Source organism: Meleagris gallopavo, chromosome 17 (genome assembly GCF_905368555.1).
Source record: "Meleagris gallopavo chromosome 17, MGAL_WU_HG_1.1, whole genome shotgun sequence".
NCBI lineage: Eukaryota > Metazoa > Chordata > Aves > Galliformes > Phasianidae > Meleagris > Meleagris gallopavo.
In genome coordinates, this window is record NC_139420.1 from 12,361,568 (window position 1) to 12,382,402 (window position 20,835).

At 46.8% G+C, this 20,835-nt stretch overlaps 1 protein-coding gene across 6 annotated transcripts in view; it reads left to right on the forward strand.

Annotated features, from left to right (window-relative positions):
* TBX5 (T-box transcription factor 5) overlaps positions 1-20,556 on the forward strand; it is a 62,282-nt gene extending 41,726 nt beyond the window's left edge. For all 6 annotated transcript variants that reach the window (XM_085238798.1, XM_085238796.1, XM_085238797.1 and 3 more), the window contains exons 7-9: positions 1,426-1,517; positions 11,990-12,216; positions 19,458-20,556. In XM_085238798.1, the coding sequence (XP_085094924.1) occupies positions 1,426-1,517; positions 11,990-12,216; positions 19,458-20,041 (903 nt within the window). In that variant the 3' untranslated portion in view covers positions 20,042-20,556. The remainder of the gene's footprint in view (positions 1-1,425; positions 1,518-11,989; positions 12,217-19,457) is intronic.
* The last annotated feature ends 279 nt before the right edge of the window (positions 20,557-20,835 follow it).

Genomic DNA, 20,835 nt, shown 5'->3' on the forward strand with positions numbered 1-20,835 from the left:
CCAGTTGTGTGTGCTCGGCTTGGTGAGCATGAACCTCTCTCTGTTCTCCCGCCATCAATCCTGAGCTCTTCCCTTCCCTTTGGCCCACCGGCGGTGTGAAGGAAGGACGGTGAGTGCATGAAGCTGCTCCAAGCACAGGGCTCTCCTTGCTTCTGGCCCTGCGCTCGGACTGCCTGGCAGTGATGGAGAAAGGGAAGAAGGGAAACTGCAGCCTTTGCTGCCTATGTATTTGATATAACATAAGATGAGGTTGGTATGGGGCTTTGCACAGAGGCTGGCCCTCTCCTCTCCCTGCAAGGCTGGTGCTCCCTGGTTGCTGACCCTGGCTGCATGCTGCAGACGGATTTGTTTCGTACAGCATTGAGTTTACGGCTGTTTCTGTCAAGTGAGCCAAATCTCATGCTACCTTTTCTTTGCCATGCCAGCTCCGGAGGAGCAGCTGGTGCAGGCTGGCTTTCAGGGCGGTGTGCACCTGATCCAGCCTCAGCTCTGCTCTGCAGATCCACCAAAGCACTTGTGGCACAGCAATGAGAGCTCATAAAAGATTAGCAGTGTGGTGGGGAGCGTTGTTGGCCCACAGGTGATATCTGCTTTAACATCAGTCTGATGGTGAGAAAACCCAAATCCTTGCCTAAGTCCTCAGGGGAGGTATCAGAAGGAGAGGACTGCATCTCTGTGAGCAACAGAGCTGGTTTGGATAAAGGGACATTCTCAATAGGTGATGCTTTAAATGTTTAAGTTTGATGTTGCAGGAGGACTGAAGTTAGGTGATTGAGAAAGATTCATGCTAGCTAACTCCGAAAGTAGCCAACTAGGAGAGAAAAGCAGTCCCCCTTAATTCATTCTATAGTTAATTAGGAGAGAAATATTCCTAATCTGTTGCTGCAAGTGTGCATCTGGGTGGGGAAGCATGTCAACTGCAGTGCTCCTCGAGTGCAAGTAGCTGCTCGCTACCAGACAGGGTAACCAGACAGGGTGAGTCTTGGCTGAGAGGGCTCTAGGATTTGAGAGTTCTTGGTTGTGGTTATGCACAGGTGAGATAATATCTGTTGGTGTCAGCGAAAGTTGAGTAATGCCACCTTCATCACCAGACCTCTGCTCAGTGCAGCCCTTTCTATCTCAGCTGCAAAAAGACAGTATGAAACTTTCACAAAACAGCTTTTCTCCAGTGAGAATTCTGTGTGATAGGTATGGGGCAAGCCTGAAGGAAGTGAAAGGCAGTTGACAGGAGATATTTTTCCAGTGGAGAGAGCTGGAGGAAGCCCCATCTGCAGTGCTCGGAGACTGAGCTGAAGGATAACTTGAATTCCCAAAAGTGTCTTTCCCCCACCATCTTAGCTGGCCTAGGTTTAATAAACAACATCCCCTCTCTCCCTTGCCGTGCCTTGGACTTGCAATGAACCCATTGCTCTTCTTTCCTTTCAGATCACTCAGCTGAAGATTGAGAACAACCCCTTCGCAAAAGGCTTCCGCGGCAGCGATGACATGGAGCTCCACAGGATGTCCAGGATGCAGAGGTAATGTATGCCTCCATCATGGGGATCCCCAGCTCCATGAGAGCTCTGGGCTCTGCTTTGTGTGTCACTGGTGGGTGAGCGAACAAGGATGTGGAGACAGTCCCTCCTCTGGCATCTTCTTGTGCCTTTTACCTCAAATTGGTGAAATACCATTCCAACATGAGGCCAACATCCACAGCTTTCCAATCCAGTTTTAATGCTTGGGTTGCAAAGGCAGGATTTGTGGCCACAGGGACACAGGGCTATTGCAGAAGAGTTGGAAGATATCTTCTTCCCAGCTGGCAGTGCTGTAGCAGTTTTGTTAAGGGTTCTCCAGATGCCCCTGGAGACTTGGTGCATTGTGTTGGTTTCTGACGTTCAGAGGGTCTTAGGCATGAAGGACTGGATTCCTGCCTAAGAGAATCAGTCTTGGATTCTCAAAGCAGGGATATAGATATGGTGACTTCAGGGTGAAACAGGAAGGTGTTAGAAAATGTTGGGATCTCCAGGGCCAGTTGGCTGAAGAGGTCTTTTTGGATCTCCGTTTTGGATGTAAATATGTAGGCTGAAACTTATGCCTAAATCCTGTTTAAAAATCCTGTTTAAAGTCCTTTTCTAAATGTCAGGCTCTGCTGGTAATTAACTTCATGCCTTTCACTTGACTTGGAACTTCATACATGTGTCAAGTTACTTCCTGGTGCAAATGTTTTGCAGGAACTTTGCCATACCCGTGATTACACCTAAGACAGATGTAGTGGCTCAATATAGCATTTTCCATCCAGGAGAGAAGAGTGATTTAGATCCCTTATTCTCTGGAAGCAGCGAAGCTGGCTTTGAGCAGGGGCTGTAGGGGCCCATGCTGTTGCCTTCTGGAGGCATCCACCCATGGGCAGCCCAGGAACCTGGAGCTGATCCCTCCAGGCTGTAAGTGGTTGCTGTTGCCTTGGGAGCTGATATCTATGCAGATCCACGTCTTACAGTTGCTGTATTTGGTGACCCATAGGTCTTACAGCCATGCAAAAGGTGGGCACCAAATAATGCCTGTAATCCTGCAAACCCAGAACCTTATTCAATACACCCATAACCTTACCAAACCCAGAACCTTATTCAATTCACCCATAACCTTACCCAAATGGAGTGGGCAAGTGTATGCTTGCGTACAACCATTCTCAGGCTCAGATCAGAGAAAGCCTCTGTGTATATATGTACATATGTATATATGTATATATAAAGCGCTTACTCTTCTCGTTCTAAGCCATCCCTGAATGTGCCTGGTGTTCCCTGCTGCCCACCCTTTGCACAGATCCTATTGGCACAATGTCTCAATATTTATTTATCTATTTATTTATTTATTTGGGGGATGCACTGCCAGTTGAAATAGCTTTGCTCCCTTGTGCAGCCTGCCAACCTTTACTGGAACTTCAGTAATGATGTCCCAGCACCTTTTTTTTTTTTTTTTTTCCTGCTAAACTACCCTTTCATTATGGCCAATGGGAAGATTTGAAGGTTTACATTCATTGTGGAGTTTTTGGAGGGGGGAGGGAGGAGGCAAAACAGTGAGGACTATTAGAAGGGCTTCATGACATATGAAGAGCATGGCACCTAACCATGCTGAGCTTGTGCTAAAAATGGCTTGGCATTTTTCTGTGGGGCCTGTGGTCATACTCTGATACAGTGAACAGAAGCACTTGGAATATATAAACACACATGCTCAGACCTGACATGGTGGAAAGGGTTAAAATCCATAGCCTTGACTTTATAGGATAATTTCTGATGCTTGTTTCCTTAATAAGTTATCCTCTGTACAGATTACATGGAAATAATTTTGCACCCTTACAAAGATGTCATTTTTTTAACAAGAGAGCAGGATTGGGTTATTGTATTATGATGAAGACCCATCCAGGGTCGTAAATACAGACAAATAAGAACTCACATTTGCAGGTTTTTTATGTATCACAACTCATACAAAATGTATTAACATATCAAAACATGTAAGTGATGTACATATGAGATAAATAACCATTCAGCATTGAGTATATTAGAGAAGTTCAACCTACGTTTGTGATTTTATGTTTCATATATAAATATATATTTAAATACAATATACGTGTGTATACAGACGTGTAGTGAGGCTGTTTTCTCCACTGGCTGGCAGATGTTGGTACATCAGCTTTGGGGGAGTGATGGCTGTGTGTGCTCTCAGAAAACACACTTTTATTCTTCATTACAGGGAAAATAAGGTAGCTGGAAAAAAAAAACCCACGCTTTTACAAAACAGTGCACAGACTTTAGTACTGGGAAGCGGTGACCTGACATTCATCAGGTCACTGATCATCTCATTAAGGGGTGTAGCCATGGAGGGAATGAATTTTTCATGCTGAGGAAAGCCTAAGCACCTTTGTTTTCTTAACTGTGTCCTAACTTCCAGTGCAGAGGGACATTTCAGCGCCGAGAGCAGAGCTGAGAAGCCTGCCAGCAGGGTGTGTGAGCTCAGAGCACTGTGGGTTTGAGGAAAGCCATTCCAGCCATGGTTGGAGCGCACCCCTTCTCACCCCCATCACCTGCATGTCTTGAAGCAGTGTTGGAGAGAGGCCTGAGCCCTGAGATATGCTCCCAGCACTGATCCTACTGTGTCTCTTGGAGCACGGACCTGGTGGCAGCAAGTGGCTGAAGATACCATCCAGAAGCAGCGACCCCTGGCTGGGTTTCTGGGCTCCCTCTGTGCAAAAGGGGCTTCCAGAGAGCAGAACTGCTTCTGAGAAGGTGGTGACATGAGTGTCATGTGTGATATGAGTGTAGGTTGGGCTGAGGAACCCTTCCTGCTTTGCCTGTAGTCTGAACAACGTGCTTAGAGTAAACGTCTGCCTTTCAATAGCTGGAGGTATGAGAGAGGAGCTCCACCTGGACCTGAAGAGCTGTGCCTGTCAGCAGATGCGATCACAGGACAAAGGCTGGCTTGCTGGGCCCAACATTATTTTGCTCAGCTCAGGTCTTGCAGTGGCGTATAGCAGCTCTCAGTGATGGCGACTTCCTCTGCTGAACTCCTCACTTTGGCAGATAGCAGAGGCTGGGGGGAGGAAGACAAAGCGGGGAAGGAAGACAACTTTGAGAGCCAAGTGTGAGCTCAGAGCAAGGTCTCGGGTGCCTTGTTGAGGGCTCTCCCTCCATCTTCATCTGCACTGTGGCCAAGAAAGAGCAGCACGTTGTCCTGAGCCCCCAAGGGATGGGCGTTCTGTGGGGCGGACATGGATGTGTGTGAGCCCTCTCTGTGGCTCCTCTTTGCAGGACCTCCGTGGTGATTTACCCCCTCTGGTTTCCCAGAAGAAAAGTTAATAAGTTGGTGTAGGTAGAAAACTTCATTCAGGAGTGTTATTGAGCCTTTCAACAGCAGATGATTTCATTCAGAACAAATAGCCTGGAGCTCCAGAGAGATCTAAATTCCAGTGCAAACAGACTCCTGACACAAGTTCACTTCCCCCCTTTCTTTCCTGAGGCACGTGGGACCCCATAGCGGTTTCTCTGATGGGATAAGTGTGCTGGGACAACATGCTGTTTTTAACTCTCAATTTTTTTTCCAAGCATGAGGTCAGATTTTTTTTGCTTTCCTGATTATTTTAGGAAAAAAAAAAAAAAACAAACCAAAACAAAACAAAAGCACCAAACCAAACCAAACCAACCAAACAAAAAATACTACAGGAAAATGCATAGGGAATGTGTTATACCAAATCTGCATCCTGTGGTCATGCTGCAATTGAAAGGCATAAATCAGGTGAATAGAACCACATGGTTGTGGTGCTGGAATATCAGGAGAACTAGTTCTTTCAGATCTGTTGCTGTACTGCAGAAATCCCTTCTGACTAGTCTGCCTGTGCCAAGGGGAATTTGGTGTGGGGAGAAAGAGCAAAATGCACAGCAGAAATCCTCCGAGATGACGAGGTCTGCATTGCAGATGCCAGTGTAGGGCTTCACCCTCAACAATTCTCCATGCATGACAGTCAGAGGAGCTGTGCTAATAGATTGTGGCTACAGAATGAGTTGGGAAGTTGCATGCAAGTTGTGGCTTTTATTTATCTTTTCAATCTGTAATTGTAAAGAGACAGAGGGGGAGAAGTGTCTGTGGGTCTGGGGCTAGGACGCTGTGACAGAGCAATTCCGTTCAACCCTTCAGCCAACTTTGCTGATCATTTGCAATTCCTATTGTCTGCTGTGATTACTATGGGTGCTGAAGAGCTTCTGGAAATCTCAGCTCCTTGTTACTGCTCATTGGAATTGCTGCAATTAGTCCCTGAAGCTCCTCATTGGGAAAGCTTTTGAGTGGAAAGACAGTGACGTGGAAGGGTGGCTCTCAGCTCCTGTGGTGGCTGCCCTGGGCCTTTTCTAAGTGAGATCCAGAGCGATGCGCTCAGTGAAGGGCAGAGCGGCAGTGTGATTCACAGATGTGGCTCAGTGCTAAGGATGTCTTTTCTCCATCAAGGACCTTGAGCCGTAGCTTGCTTCCTTTGGCATCAATCGACAGTAATCTTTGGAACTATTCCAAATATTTCCTGGTGTAACTGAGAACAGAAACTGGGCCAGACTTACAGGATATACAAACAGTGCCATGATTCAGAACTGGTACGGCAGAGAAGATGGTGCATTTTTCCCTGCCTGTAGAGTAAATGGATGAGCCTTTAGGATCTAAAAATGTGATATACCCCAACTTGCTGACATTGTGTTGGACTGATGAGCCCTGTTCTGTCCCCTGCAAGTAGGTCTCAGTCCACCACAAACAACTTCACTTTCCTTGCATCTTCTCCTTTCATCTTTACATCCACTTTCATTTCCCATCTTCCATCACTGAAATCTCCCAAGGGCTACATACTGTCTGAAGCATTTTCAGTGTGAGATTTAGGGTTGTAACATCTGTTGGAGAGACGATGTTTTCCTCCAGCAAACGTCCCTGAGGAAAGTTTCCTGATCAAAACCCTGGTGGAAACCATAGGCTTGAGCTGCATTCTGTAGAATTTGATGAGATTCAGATGAAATCCAGAGTAAGACTCAGTGGATTTCACTGGAGGGTATCTACCGTTCTTTTAAAGTGAGATATTCACGGAGTATTGCAATTTCCCCCACTGCTGGATCTGTCCAGCAGGACCCAATCTGCAGAAGCTCTGCCCAGCATCGATGCCTGCTGATGCTGCCTCTGGCCAACGTCCATTTTCCTTACCTTCCTGAGTTCCTATTACACGAATAGCAGTATTTGTCTGTGGCACTTCAGCTTTTCATCTGCCTGAAGATGAGAGTTCTGGATTTCTAGCAATTTCTCTGTTGGTTCTTTGGGTTCATTGCAATGGGCTGTTTGTGCTGCCCTGCTCACTGAGTGACAGGGGCATTGGTGCCTAACACAGATGTGCCCCCAAAACAGCTACATTGGGCCCCTTCACATGTTGGTGAGGAGGTCAGGACATCTGATGTGTTGGTGGAGGCTGTTGCTGTGAACAGCCTTCCATATTTCTCTGGATATTTGGACTTATTTTAGTAGACATCCAGTCTGGGTCATTATTTTCTGTGGGGCTGGCCAGTAGTCCCCATGCAGAGAGAGCTCATATTTGATCTGTGCTAAAAATGAAGGAAGTACTCAGTAGTCCTCCTCCCTCTAAGTCTATCCTCTCACGCTGTAGATTATCCACCTCAGACTCTCCAGATAGTCTCCTGAGAGAGGTTCAGTTTTATTACAGTGTGTTGGAAATAAGCTGAAATGAATGCACAGTGACAATTGGCAATTGTTTTCTGGTATTTTTTTTTTTTTTCCCTGGGAGATGTTATACTTATTGCAGTCACTTATGTTCTCTTCCTCTCTATATCTTCTGTGGCTTACTTTCATTTCGTTCCTACTCTCAAATCTCAGCAGGAAGGACAAAAATTGGTGGTTTGGGTAATACAAAATCAAATAACTTTGAGTTGTATTTGCACATCTGGAGTAAGGGTCTGATCCTGCATCACTGCATCCATCGGTACTGAGTGGATGACTTAAATTTTATGATGCTTTAGAAAGAGAGAAGAGGGATCCAGTATTGGCCACTGATACACCATAGGTCAGCCTAGAGGGTAGGAACTGTCATCACAAAGAAGTTGTAGGTGGTGCTGAGCCTAGAAGCTCCAAAGGATACTATGAAAACATGGCAGCAATCAACCATGGGGAATTCCTCTTCTATCTCATATCTCATCCTGAACTCGAAGAGATATTGTATAAGCTTTGGGACCTGGTATTTTATGGCTATTTTGTGTTCTCATTACTGTTACTACAACAGCTCTGAAAAGCCTGGTACCCATTGTTTTGTTGCAGAAATATCAGAAGAGCCATAGTAGAACCATTTGCTTAGGGCCACTAGGGACTGGATGTTGCAACACAGTAGATTCCAAGTTATAAACTGAATTATGGAGAGATTTTTAACTTTCTGTTTTTGTTTGCTAGCTATGTTTACTATGCAATGACTGATAAATTAGGGAACTCCAAGTCTGCACATGAAAATATGTTGAAAATTCACTATTCTTTTCCAACACAGTGATAAGCAGGAAAGTGAACTGGATGCTGCTCTGTGAACATATACATTTATCATTTTCCACAGATTTTATTAGTGTCCAGAGGCCAAAGAGGTTTGTGACTCTAAGATTATAAAACCTCCTTGAACTTCCTCCTCTGAATTCTTTTTACATATGAATCGGTGGTGTAAGTGACCTCATCGTGTCCTGGTGAAGGTGCCATTTGGCCAGGGAAGGGGGAAGATGCCATGAGATGTGACAGTGGGAAGGATTTTGCTAAACTCACCTGGCAGAGCTCGTTCAGTGCCCCGCACAGCATTCCTGCTTCCTCCCAGTCCTCCTATGCTGTCGTAATATACGAGCTTTGGTAACCAAACATTCATCAGAACTAACTCGAACTCACTTAAAGTGTATCAATGACATCTCCTTCCCTTGCAAATTCTTTCCCAAACCAAAGTTTTTTGTTCTTCTAATTTTTTATTTTTTTTTTTCCTCACTAAAATGTAGTTCATTAATGATCCCATATAGAACTGTTGCTCATGCTTGTTTAGGAACAGCAATCTCTCCCTTGCTGTGCAGACAACTCCTGTCTCGCCACAGTAGTCAGTCCTCCAACTTCTCCGCCATTTTTTTGGACAGCAATAATTCTGGACACAGCAAGCAGTGTCTGCCAGCAGTGAATGAAACCTTTAATTCTATTAAACTGTGGCCCAGGATTGCAACTGGCTATTCTCGGATTAGTGACTTTTAGGTATTCACTGGGGGAAAAAAAAATAAAGAAAGAAAGGATGGATTTTTAAAGACCAAAAGGCAATCTATAGTTGTGGCTGTGCATACTGTGTATTGTGTTCTCGGGAAATAGTACAAATGCTTCAAGATGACCGTAGTGTTACAATGCACCAGAGCAATTTCTTTCTTAGAACTCAGAGCTTGTAAAGAACAGAGAAGTAGAAATACAGAGAGAATTGCCTTTGATGGTAGGGAAAAAAAGCGAAAGAAAAAGAATATTTTTTATATTTAGTTTCCTGTCTCTCACTCCTCATATTGTTAATTTTGGGGGCAAAAATAACACCCAATGTGTTTGACTGAAATGGGAATATTTCTGTCTGAATAGAAGTCCTTGTCTCCTGGGAAGAGAAATGCGGTGTTTCCAACTGCTCTCCCCCCAGCACATGTCCTGCTATGCCATGGAGTGCCATGCTCCTCTGGCAGCCACAGAGGCTGTGGTTTCCCTGGGAAAAGCAGTTGGAAAGGAACCAGTGCTTAACAGGAGTGTGGGACCCTGACACCACCTCTACTGGGTACTTTGGGGTAAAAATATTGCAGCTTAAGGCACATAAGCTCCTTTAGAGAAAGGAAATATCTTTTATTAATAGAAACCAATCAGTTCTCCGTAGTGACAGGGAAAACACTGTTATAGGTGAGCAGTATCAGGGTGAGGTCTGCTTCTCTGTGTTTATATGATGCTTTGCACAGCAAGAGCATGATGCAAGCGGAGATCCCTGTGAACTCCTGTGAGATGTTACTGGAAGAAACACCTGCAAAAGGGCAGTCCAGTGGAGGCATCCAATACCTCCACTCCAGAAGAAGGGAGAAACTGTGGCAGCATTCATCTTTGCTGTCCTCCGAAAGAGCCACAGTAAGCATGGTGTGATATCAGGCCACTGCATGTCCCTCCTCTGTGGCAGCTCATTGCCACTCCATTGGGGAAACAAAAAGAGGACTGTGCCATTTTAGTCTGGGGAAGAGGAGGGAAGACATTATTGCTCTCCTCAAATACCTGAAAGGTGATTGCGGAGAGAGCGGGGTTGGTCTCTTCTTGCTGGTGACAGGTGACAGGATGAAGGGAAATGGCCTCAAGTTGTGCCAGGGGAGATTTAGGCTGGATATCAGGAAAAACTTCTTTACAGAAAGGGTGGTTAAGCACTGGAATAGGCTCCCCAGGGAGGTGGTTGAGTCACCATCTCTGAATGTGTTTTAAAACCGTCTGCATGTGGTGCTCAGGGTCATGATTTAGCAGAGGGTTGATAGAGTTAGGGTAGTATGGTCAGGTTATGGTTGGACTCGATGATCTCTAAGGTCTTTCCCAACCTGAGCAATTCTATGGTTCTATGTTTCTATGATTTTTGGGAGAGGTTTGTAAAGCTGAGGAAGAACAAATCAGCCAGTCCATGTAGCAGTCTCTGATCAGGAAGCAGAGTCAGCTTTGGGCATCTTGTCTCCCTAGAAGGGAAATATGAGGATGACAGCTTTGGGCATTGTGCTGGTACCATTTCCATGAAGACCCATATGTGAAGGTGGAGCATGGCAGAAGCAGAAAGCTCAAAGCCATAATCTGATAGGGCTGAGAGACACAGCACTTAGGGGGTTTATCTGAAGGGAGGTCCGAAGGCAATGGCTCTTGAACTTCCAGCAGGAGCTCCTGCAATGAAATCATGGGCAGAGGCTGCTCACTGGTGAAGAGGTCTCCTAAAGCACACAGCACCTCCTGGCAACCATTACTGCCTTGTGTGCCTGAAGAATGAGTCCCCACTTCCTCCCACATTCCTACCAGCCCACCTCTCTTTTCGTTCACCATGCACAGCTTGGAATTCACTTTTAGGCAAAAAGCTGATGGTCAGTCAGCTGTGGGAAGGAGCTGCAGGGCTGGTGGGGGAAGAACCCCACCTTTGGTGTAGACCTGGCAAGTCACCAGTGCCCGGGGTTTGGAAAAAAATTGTTGCACAATGAGAAACACATTCACTTGGTTTTGAGTTCCTGGGTGAGTTTCCCGTCTATAACAGCTCTGTTACTAATGGTTCTGGCAGTCACCACAGCAGTGGTTTGGATGAAAGCTCCCTGCTGAGAGTAGGTTTATATAATTGGTATTGTTAAATTTTGTAAATGAGTTCTGAGTTGTTGCTGTGATAGGTCCTCTCTAAAAGGCCCAAGAGGAGATTCAGGGCTCCTCCTCCACACATATGTGGCCAGGCAAGCCCATTCAAGATGGGATTGGAGGATCTACCCTTGGGCAGGTGAGCAGTGCATCTCTAAGATTGCTGCAGATATTGTGGCTGGAAAGAGGAAAGTTGTATTGTGATCTGGGCTCTGGTTCAGACTGCTCTGAGCCCAGCAAGTCCTTGGGTTCAGCAAGTGCCTGGCCATTGTGGAGGTTAGAAGCAGAGGAGGTGAGTGTCTCACCTGAGGTCTCTGAGCTTTCCTGTGGGAATAATCTTGTCCTGCCACATGTTGCCAATGTGCTTGGAGAAATATCTCTAAAACATCGTACGCTCTTGTAGGAGGGATTTGGAGCCACTGCTGGCGAAGCACCACTGCTTCAAACCAGATTTCAAAACAAGGAAACAAACCACACTTTCCATCAGTACTCACCCTCCTGGAGTGGCTCTGCTCAGGCATATGGCTGCTTGTGATATTTTATTTCTTGGAGCACTCTGGGGGGGACCTTGTTCTCTGGTCCAGAGATCTCCATTCAGGACAACCAGGCTGGAGAAGCCTGGGGAAAAGGAATGGGGACAACAACCATACAGGGAAAAAGTAGATCTAAATATTTAATCCACCTTCACATCAGCTTGAATCCCTGTAAGCAACTTGGCAGAAATGAGGTTTTTATTTACATATATGCTCATATATATGATATAAATAGGAAGTGATTCATAAATGCCATCTTACTGTGTACGTATAAATCTTATGTATTTTGCTATGACTTCATATATCTATCTAATGTGTATGTAAAATAATAGCGGTGAAGAGGAAAGAACACAAAGAGAAAGATACCGACAGGAGAGCAAGAGGGGAGATAATGATGCAGTGACATGTGATGGGGCTGCAGTCTCCTGGGAGGGGCATCTCTGTTTCTCTGAAAGTCTCATCAACACCATGACGCTAATGTGCTGCCTTCATTTCACCAATCTATTTATTAATTGATTGCTTTTCTGCTTTTCTTTTTTGTTTGTTTGTTTGTTTGCTTTTAGTAAAGAGTACCCGGTTGTTCCCAGGAGCACAGTGAGACAGAAAGTGTCCTCCAATCACAGCCCCTTCAGTGGTGAGACCAGGGTCCTTTCCACCTCCTCCAACCTGGGCTCCCAGTATCAGTGTGAGAACGGGGTGTCAAGCACCTCCCAGGACCTGCTGCCACCTGCCAACCCCTACCCAATCTCCCAGGAGCACAGCCAGATCTACCACTGCACCAAGAGAAAAGGTCAGGCCTTCAAGATTGCTGCTTGTGACGTTCCCCCTCCCTAGCATGACTGTGGCCATTACTTTGTAGTGCTCTCTTGCTGCGGGATGGGAGGCTCCGGCTTGCTTTGTGGTGCCTCTTGAAGATGGGCAAGGGCTGAGTGCTGTGCAATAAAAGTGGGGAGCAGCATGGAGTAGGGCTAGAAAACTCTTCTCACCCGTGGGAGCCTGGAATCTTTCCTCTGCCCTGGGCTGGGAGCAGCTGCTGGCACCCTCCACCCATGGTGAATCCACATTTGGCAAGATAGCTGGTGCCAGAGATAAAGTTGACTTATCTGCCTCTGTAGCCCTCAGACAGGGTTAATCTCTGAGTGTAGATACCTTGACAACTTGGATTTTGTGGTTTTTGTCTAAAAGTCTCACGGCTGGAAGACATTTGCCCATATGCAGAAAGCATTTCCACTTAAATGCTCAGTCTAATGAGTGGGGCATGGCATTGAAAATCATGATATCCATGTTCGTTCCCCTCTGGCGTGACTGACCTGCTTTGACAGAGCTTGAGGGATCACACTGTGAGTGCTTTACACTGACTGCTCAGCTCGTCCTGGCGTGAAGAGCCCGGGGTACCAGTGGGATAATTGTTCTCAGGCAGGAGCAGGCACTTTGCAGGCTCTCCCTTCCCCTCTCAGCGCAATGGGTGTGCCCAGATGTTAGATGCTTCAGGACTGGGAAAGCAAAAGCACGAGATCAGGTCCAGACCCTCAGAGGAAAATAGGGAATTTCCAGGGCAGAGTGTTATGGGATAGGCAGGAGGTTGTGGCTGCCTTCCTGGTTCACTTTTCTCCAGGACTTTCTTGGTGCAAAAGAAAAGCCAAAGGAGATAGCATGCACCACAGCATTTGGCTGCACAAAGAACTGCTCCAGCCTGGTAGCCTCTTCCTACAGCAGATCTCTTCCTGCTTCCCTGCAGGGTCCTATCAGCAAGCCACATGCCATTATTTTTAGCATCCTAACCCCGGGGCACTGGGATGTGCAGTGCAGACTCAGGGTGAAAGTGGCAGATGCCAGGAAGTGCTGGCAGCGGGACAGCAGGGCAGTGGAAGTAGAGGTCTCACCCTTGGTAAGTCCTCCAAGTATTGTAGCACCTCATCTGTGGACATACATGTATATATGCAAAACAAAAATTGTTGAGAAATCTTAATATTTTCATTTTGTGGATCTGAGCCAAATAGTGAGAAATGGAGGCACAATTTTCTGAGTCTTCCAGCTGGTGGGGTGACTCTGATTCTCATACAGCCAGAATCCAAGCTGTGGTGGGAAGAGAGCAGCCGGATAGAGAGTAAGGAACAGCAGTGCCCTTCCAGAGTGTCTCCTGAGGTCCGAGTAAGCTGTATCACCCTTGATCCTCTCATCCTGGTGTAGAATGATGGGTGCAAGCTGCTGGGAAACGGTTGGACTGCCACTAAGCCCTATGGTGGAAATGGGACAAAAGGTCCACCACAGTGGCCTTTGGTATCCCAGCCTGAGATCCAGCCTTGGTGCCCTGGGAGCTGAGCTTTTGATCTTCATCTTCCCCTCCACTGAACCTGTACAAAATAAGCTGGCCCAAATGGCAGCGGTCCTTCGGACAATCTGTGTGTCCCTGCACTGCAGGGCAATTCATCATTTGCCTCCACATTGTAAAGTGATAAGGAATCAGCTGATGTTTCCTTCCAGTTTTGGGATTCCCACTAAGTGGTGTCTCCATGGGTGGTTTCCCTCAATCCCTCAATTATCTCACTTCCTCTTATTGTCACAAAAGAGACGACTATCTGCCCCATAATAAGCTCCCCAGCCCCTTCTGGCCTGCATGGCCCTTGCAGAAGTGCAGGAGACTGGCCAAGCGCGTCCTTGTCTGTAGGGCCGACGGCTCCTCATTATCTCCACGATGGCTTGAGTGGCACAAGCAGTTAAGGGCCTTTTATCAAAGCCACCAAATGCTTTAATCAAAGAGAAGCAGCGTCCTGTCCGACACCACCGCCTTCTTCCCCAAGCTGTGTGTCTCAGGAGCCTGAGTCTCTGCTCTCCTTGCTGTGCTTTTTCCCCTCCCATGCATGCAGCAAATCGAAAACAGTCACGGGGCCTAAAGGAAAGAAACACAAAGTTAATGGGAAACAGAGAGCCAATGTCAGCTGCCAAGCAGCGCTTTGCGAAGTGAAATTAATTAAAACAACAACAACAACAAAAACTGAGGAACGAGCAATTCTTCTCAGATAAATCAGAACGTGATCCAAGGTTTCATCTCAAACTCAGGCTGAGTGTGGCACTTTCTTCTAGTGCTGCAAGGGTCTGCATTAAACTAGGGGAACTAATCTTATCTATTATATTTATCTTCCTCTTGCAATTTCTTCTCCTTCAGTGAAATATCAAACTCTTCCTCACACCTCTCCTGCTTTCCTACTGCAGTCTCTCTGCATATATTTTAATAAGTCTTCTCATCAAAGAAAAAGTGTAGGTAGGAGTGTGTGCAGTCCCAATCAACTCCTCAAGCACTGACTCTTCTTCAATCAGATTAGGATTTGTCTCCAGCAGATGATTTCCTTCTCATGCAGCTATGGTTATGGAGAAGTGCTCCTAGGGGCAGAGGGCAATCTGGCTGTGTTCGAGACCAGCTGGTGTCTGTATCTTCTGTAGCAAATACCAGCCCTGCCTTCCAAGATAGGCTCTCGTATACTGCTCCAACCAGCTTTGACATCTCATGGTGTTTCTTTGGAGCCCTTCTAATCAGAAGGCTGACTCTTCGTTTAGGCTTGGTAAAGAATGGGTCTCCTTGAGCAGCTAAATGGCACCTTATTCAACTTCTCCTTTCTTGGTGACTTGAGACAAAGATTTCACTCTGTGGTTGACAGTGTTGTTCTTAGCTGTCAAGTTAAGATGGATTCACTCCGTAGATCTGATATGGAGTTGCATTAGGGGAGAACAGCAGGGATGTTATCTCTGAAGGCTCCTCTGTCTCAGGGAGCAGATCCCCTTTTGGGTGAGGAAGGAAGGATACATCCCAGAGCACCAATGTGGCAATTCCTGGTGCCTGGGTGGGAATGCGGGGTCAAGGCATTGGGAATGACCCCAGTATGATGTGACAGGTTGCTGCTCCAAGCACTTTTTGAACATGCTGAATGCTGGGGAATAGCAGTCCTGAAGGCTTGAATTGTCCTGCGTTGAATCCTAGCTCCAGACTGAGATTGCCTATGGCATTTCACATGGACTGCTCTGGGATGGATGGATGAACTCCACAACTGTATCCTCCTAAGGAGTGGCCTCATCTCTTGATGTGGATTTTTAGGTTGCAACAAAGATCTGTTAAAGCTTTGCCTTTTCTCTACTTTTTCTCCACTTCTGCCTGTCTCACTGCTGTGCTTGAAAAGCCCAAAAGGACTTGCCAGCAGGCAGCTGGCTTTCTGACTTTCATTTTAGCCCCACATCTCAACTAGGGCATCAGGGCTTGTTTTCTCTTGTGTTATCCTCTCTCTCAGACTTCCTGTGAACTAAAAAGTCATCCCTCTAAACCTCTGCTCCCTCCCAGCCTTACACAATCCCAACCACTTGGCAGATTTCTGGGATGCTTATGATGCTGAACAGGAGGCGACTGGAACAGTTTCTCCCAGGGGAGGTTATAAAAGTTGTCATGTTGGCACTCTGAGGGAGAAGAGGGATGCGGCAGAATCCACCGGCCCCAACCAGCAAGAACTGTGTCGTTCAGCCACTCAGCTTGGATGTGACCCTGCCCATGGGGAAGTATATATCACTCATCTTCTTGTTCTGCTGAGGTTGGTGGAGATGCAGCAGTGTCTTTCTCCCCTTTCCTCCAGAACAGGCACTGTTAGGGTAGGCCGACCTTTTACCAAGCTGATTTCTCCCTCATCACGGGGAGATGGGATTTCTTTCTCTTAGAGAAGCTGTAGGACCAGGGCTGAATAAAAGCCAGCTGTAGGATGACCTTCTTCTCATCCTGCCAGCATTTTAGGAGTTGCAATGAATTGGTCAAGCCCTGAGCTACCTCACAGCCAGAGGTGTCTGCAGCCTGGGAGGATGCAGCAGATGTAGCTCAAAGCCTGAAGAAATGGGCTGCAGAGGAGCCTGCCTCCCAGGCAGGAGATGTTCACGAGGGCAGTGCTGCTTTATACAGATACCCCACTGCCTCACCAGGCGATGCTTTCTGTGCCTCTGCAGGCAGTACCAGCCATTTGCTGCCTCCAGCTTCTGGTGCTGTTTTTTTTTTCCTGCCCTGTATCTCTTTCTGTCGTGTTCCCCTGCAGTGCAATGCAGCTACTGCAAGAAGTGTGACTGCTAAAATAACTACCACAGCCACAACACATCTTAGATTTCATGTCCCAGGAAATATGACTTGTCTGCCCTTTAGGGATGCACATTTTGGTTGACTCCATCCTTTTCTTCTTTGACAGCCCTCATTGGCTTTGTACATTGTGATTGGCTGTTCCCGCTCATGTTAGATTCAGACGAGAAACCAGAATGGGCAAAAGAACAGCATTAGTGATAATCAGCCATTGTCTGTTCCTCATAAAGTTGGGATGAACCTACTGTAATGTCTGGGAAGTGCGAGTGAGCTTTAAAAACTGAAACATTTGGGTCCTATTCTTCATTGTCCTCTATCCCAGGGAGATGAGAGTCACGAATTGGAAAGGAGCTCTCCTTTGCAGGGTATTTGCACCAGAGGAAGCAGTGAGCCCTGGGTACTCTGTAGTCCAGAGATTTTACAAGTTTGCATTTCATTTCAAATAGGTCTAATCCTGGAATTGGGAAAATTCTATTTAAAAAGTCATTTGTGTGGTATTTACAATCCTGCTGGAAGTAGTAAATACCGGAAATCTTGGAACTGCTTATGCTCTCATTCAAACTCCTTCATTAGATAGATCATCTAAGAGGGAGCCAGTTTCCACGCATTCTGCAGGCTCCATTTTCCTTGGATCCACTTCTGGGAGCTTCCCCTGCTTGGCAGAACCTTCTGCTGTTGGAGATTTGTGCATTATCAAGGGGATGCTCACGAGAGCTGGTTGCCACCGCAGGCTTCCAAGAAGAGCAATGAGCACAGAGGATGGACAGCATCTCCCAAAGGTGTGCCACCAGGAAAAGGATAGGGAGGGCTGTTGGGAACCAGCATCAAGAAGCAAAGCAAGAGTAGAGCAGGTTTCTCCACTATGCCCTGCTGAGAATGTGAGAGAACCTTCAGGAAGAGGACTGTGTCCTGGGGCTCCGCTGTCTAGGCTCCAGAGCAGATGGGGTTGGCTCTGAGCTGCCCAGGATGGGAATGCCTCTTCTTTTAGCACTGTGAGAGAGGTGGAAAAGCAGTAGGAAGAGAGGCTGGGGGGCAGGCAGGCACTGTTAGGATGGGCTGTGATCCTCTGTTAACATCCTCTTTGGAGATAGGCGCAGTCCCCTTGAAGTCCTTAAGAACTAGAATACCAGTGTCCTTCCCACATTTGACATCAGTGAGCATGGGTCTAGAAAGGACAGCAGAGCACTTGCTAGAGCTCATAAAGAAGAGGAGGCAGCTGTAGGGCTTCCACTCGTGCTGGTTGTTTTTGTTTTCTTCTTTCCACCTGCAATGCATTCTGGAAGCAGACCTGTGTCTCTGCAGCCCTGCCTGGCTGTGCTGCAGCAGGGAGTGGAACGTCTGGGCTCAGTGGAAAAATCAGCAGCCTCAGGTTGTAAGTCAGGCACACTTCAGCACAACGGAAAAACAGGGTTTGACTGTTTTGAGCTTCGTACTTAAAAAAATAAAATAAAATAAACAGTCAAACCCCAAGCCAGCGGCTTCTAATGCCAGCAGAGTAATGCGGTTTAATGCTGAAAATTTTATTAGCAGAACAATGCTTCATTTTACAAGACATTGTTTTTCCACCCCAGCATTCTTATTACTCAGTGGTGGGTTAAGGATCCAAAGCTTTTAGGCTGTGTGTAGAAGCTAGCACTCCGGCTGGTACTGCAGATATGCCTTTTGTGATGGACCACACTCAGAACCAGGGCTCACAGCTTTCATCACCTTCACCTATACAACAAACCCAATCAGAAGTGAGAGCAGTGATACACTGCTGCACCCACTTTCCATTTTGGCTGTGCCAAAGATGCTGTTGCAACGCGTGGCTCTCCTGCCCTTTGGTGCCTATATGTGCTGGCTACACTGGGCGGGGACCTGAGTGAGGTGAGGGGTTACATTACCAGCAGAGCCGGTGCAGCTTCCAAGAGGAACATATGTCTGTTTACAGCAGTAAGGGTCAATTCTTGGTGATATTCTTTCCAATGTTATGCCTTTAGATGGAGTGCTACGTTCTGCACCAGGAATCCTGCTCTTAGAGCGGGAGCACCAAGCTAACGTGGGTCAGAACAAGCTCTCCTTTCCTTGCCTCATTGATCTTAAAATCTCTCAGTGAAACTCTTGTTCCTGGGAACTCTGCCATCCATTCCAGCAGAGCTGGATTTCATTTAGTGACCCTGTGAATGAATAAATAAGCGCATATTCATTTATTCATTTTACTCCCCCTAGAGATTTCACCTACATTGTTTATCTCCTTCCTGCTGTTGGCACAGAGATGCTGCAGGAAAAAAAGGGCTCTGCAAGCTGCACCTTGTTTGGATAAAAATTCACTTTTTCATTTTGCTTGGCCCCAGCATGCAGCCCTGCATGGATTTATGTGCTCCTTGGCACAGCTGAAGGCTGGGGCTGTTAAATCTGATTGCTTCACCTCTGTCATAGCTGGTGCTCTCACAGTAAAATTTTTGTGTCACTTATCACAGAAGTGTATAATTGTAAAAGGCTTTAATTAACAGCATTATCTCTGGGAGTGGAGATGTCTGTTAGGGTGCTGTGTCTGCAGGCAGGCGATGTGCTGGCAGCCAACAGAGATGAGTTTGGTGTCATGGGATATCACCAGAAATAATACTTCTCAAGATCCCTTCTGCATCTTATAGCATTACTTCTCCTTCCAGAGCTCCCAGCTAATCCCTCCTTCCCCAGCCCAGCAAGCACAATGAGCTGCTTCAGTGGGATCTGTTCAGAACAGTCCCAAGGAAAGGCTGTGACAGCACTGGGAGATGTGTCTGCAGTAGAGGGACTGGAGCTTGATGGTTGTTAGGGCAAATCTGCCTCAGCTTTGCGTGGGCTGTGCCCTTGGTAGTAGGAGGATGGTCCTGGCAGCCTGCAGAGAGGGAGGTTCAGCTGAGGGCATGGCATTGTTGTTTGCTAACAGGAGTTTTCTCTCCCAACAGATGAGGAATGTTCCACCACTGAACATCCCTACAAGAAGCCCTACATGGAAACTTCACCGGCGGAAGAGGATCCTTTCTACAGGTCCAGTTACCCCCAGCAACAGGGACTGAACACTTCATACAGGACTGAATCAGCTCAGCGCCAGGCATGTATGTACGCCAGCTCTGCTCCCCCCACGGATCCTGTGCCCAGCCTGGAAGATATCAGCTGTAACACGTGGCCCAGCATGCCATCCTACAGCAGTTGCACAGTGTCTGCCATGCAACCCATGGACAGGTTACCCTACCAGCATTTCTCTGCCCACTTCACCTCAGGGCCTCTGATGCCCCGGCTCAGCAGTGTGGCCAACCACACGTCCCCCCAGATAGGAGACACCCATAGCATGTTCCAGCACCAGACCTCGGTTTCTCACCAACCCATCGTGCGGCAGTGCGGACCTCAGACCGGCATCCAGTCCCCCCCCAGCAGCTTGCAGCCTGCAGAGTTCCTCTATTCCCATCCTGTGCCTCGAACCCTCTCGCCCCACCAGTACCACTCGGTGCACGGTGTAGGCATGGTGCCAGAGTGGAGCGAGAACAGCTAACGAGGCAGTCGATGGAAATGGAAAAAAAATAAAATAAAATAAAATAAAATAAAATTAAAAAGTGGAGGGGAAATAAGAAAAAAAAAAAAAAGGGAAAAAAAATCCAACACACCATTGATAACAAAAACGAGAACATTTTGCAAGACTCCTTTAAGCGAATGTTCACCACCAGCACTCAAGAGGGATGGACGCTGACCGTGCCAATGGTTGGAAGCACGGATGGAGCACTCATTGGCCACGGCGTATTGTGCCCCCCGCCAGTGCTTTGGTTCAGAAGGCAAAGTCAGGGGAGCAGAGTATGCCCCCAGATCCCCCCCAGTCAGTGTCGCTGCCACAGCCCTCCCCTGCCCAGCCCTCCTCTGCTCCTCTACTTCACAAAGGGACGCGTGACTCCTGCTGCCTTTCTCAACACGGTCAGAATGCTGGGATGAAAACAACTATGATGTTACTTTTTTTTTTTTTTTGTGGTGTTGATGTTGACAATGTTATATAATAAATAATAATATATATATACATTTTCTTTCCATTTTCTCAAAAAAAAAAAAAAAGAAAAAGAAAAAGAAAAAAAGAAAGAAAAAAAGACATCAGCCTTTTTTTTCTTTTTCTTCTTTTTTTTTTTTACCAAGGGTGAAATTTAGACTGGTGTTCTTTTTTTTTTTTTTTTTTCCATTGGTATGGTCATCATCACTCTTCAATGGCAAAAAGGTGCTCTGAACCCACAAACAAGAAAGACAGGCACCTACCTCACCCAGGTGATTTACTGTGAGTGGGACCTCACTCCCTCAAAACATCAC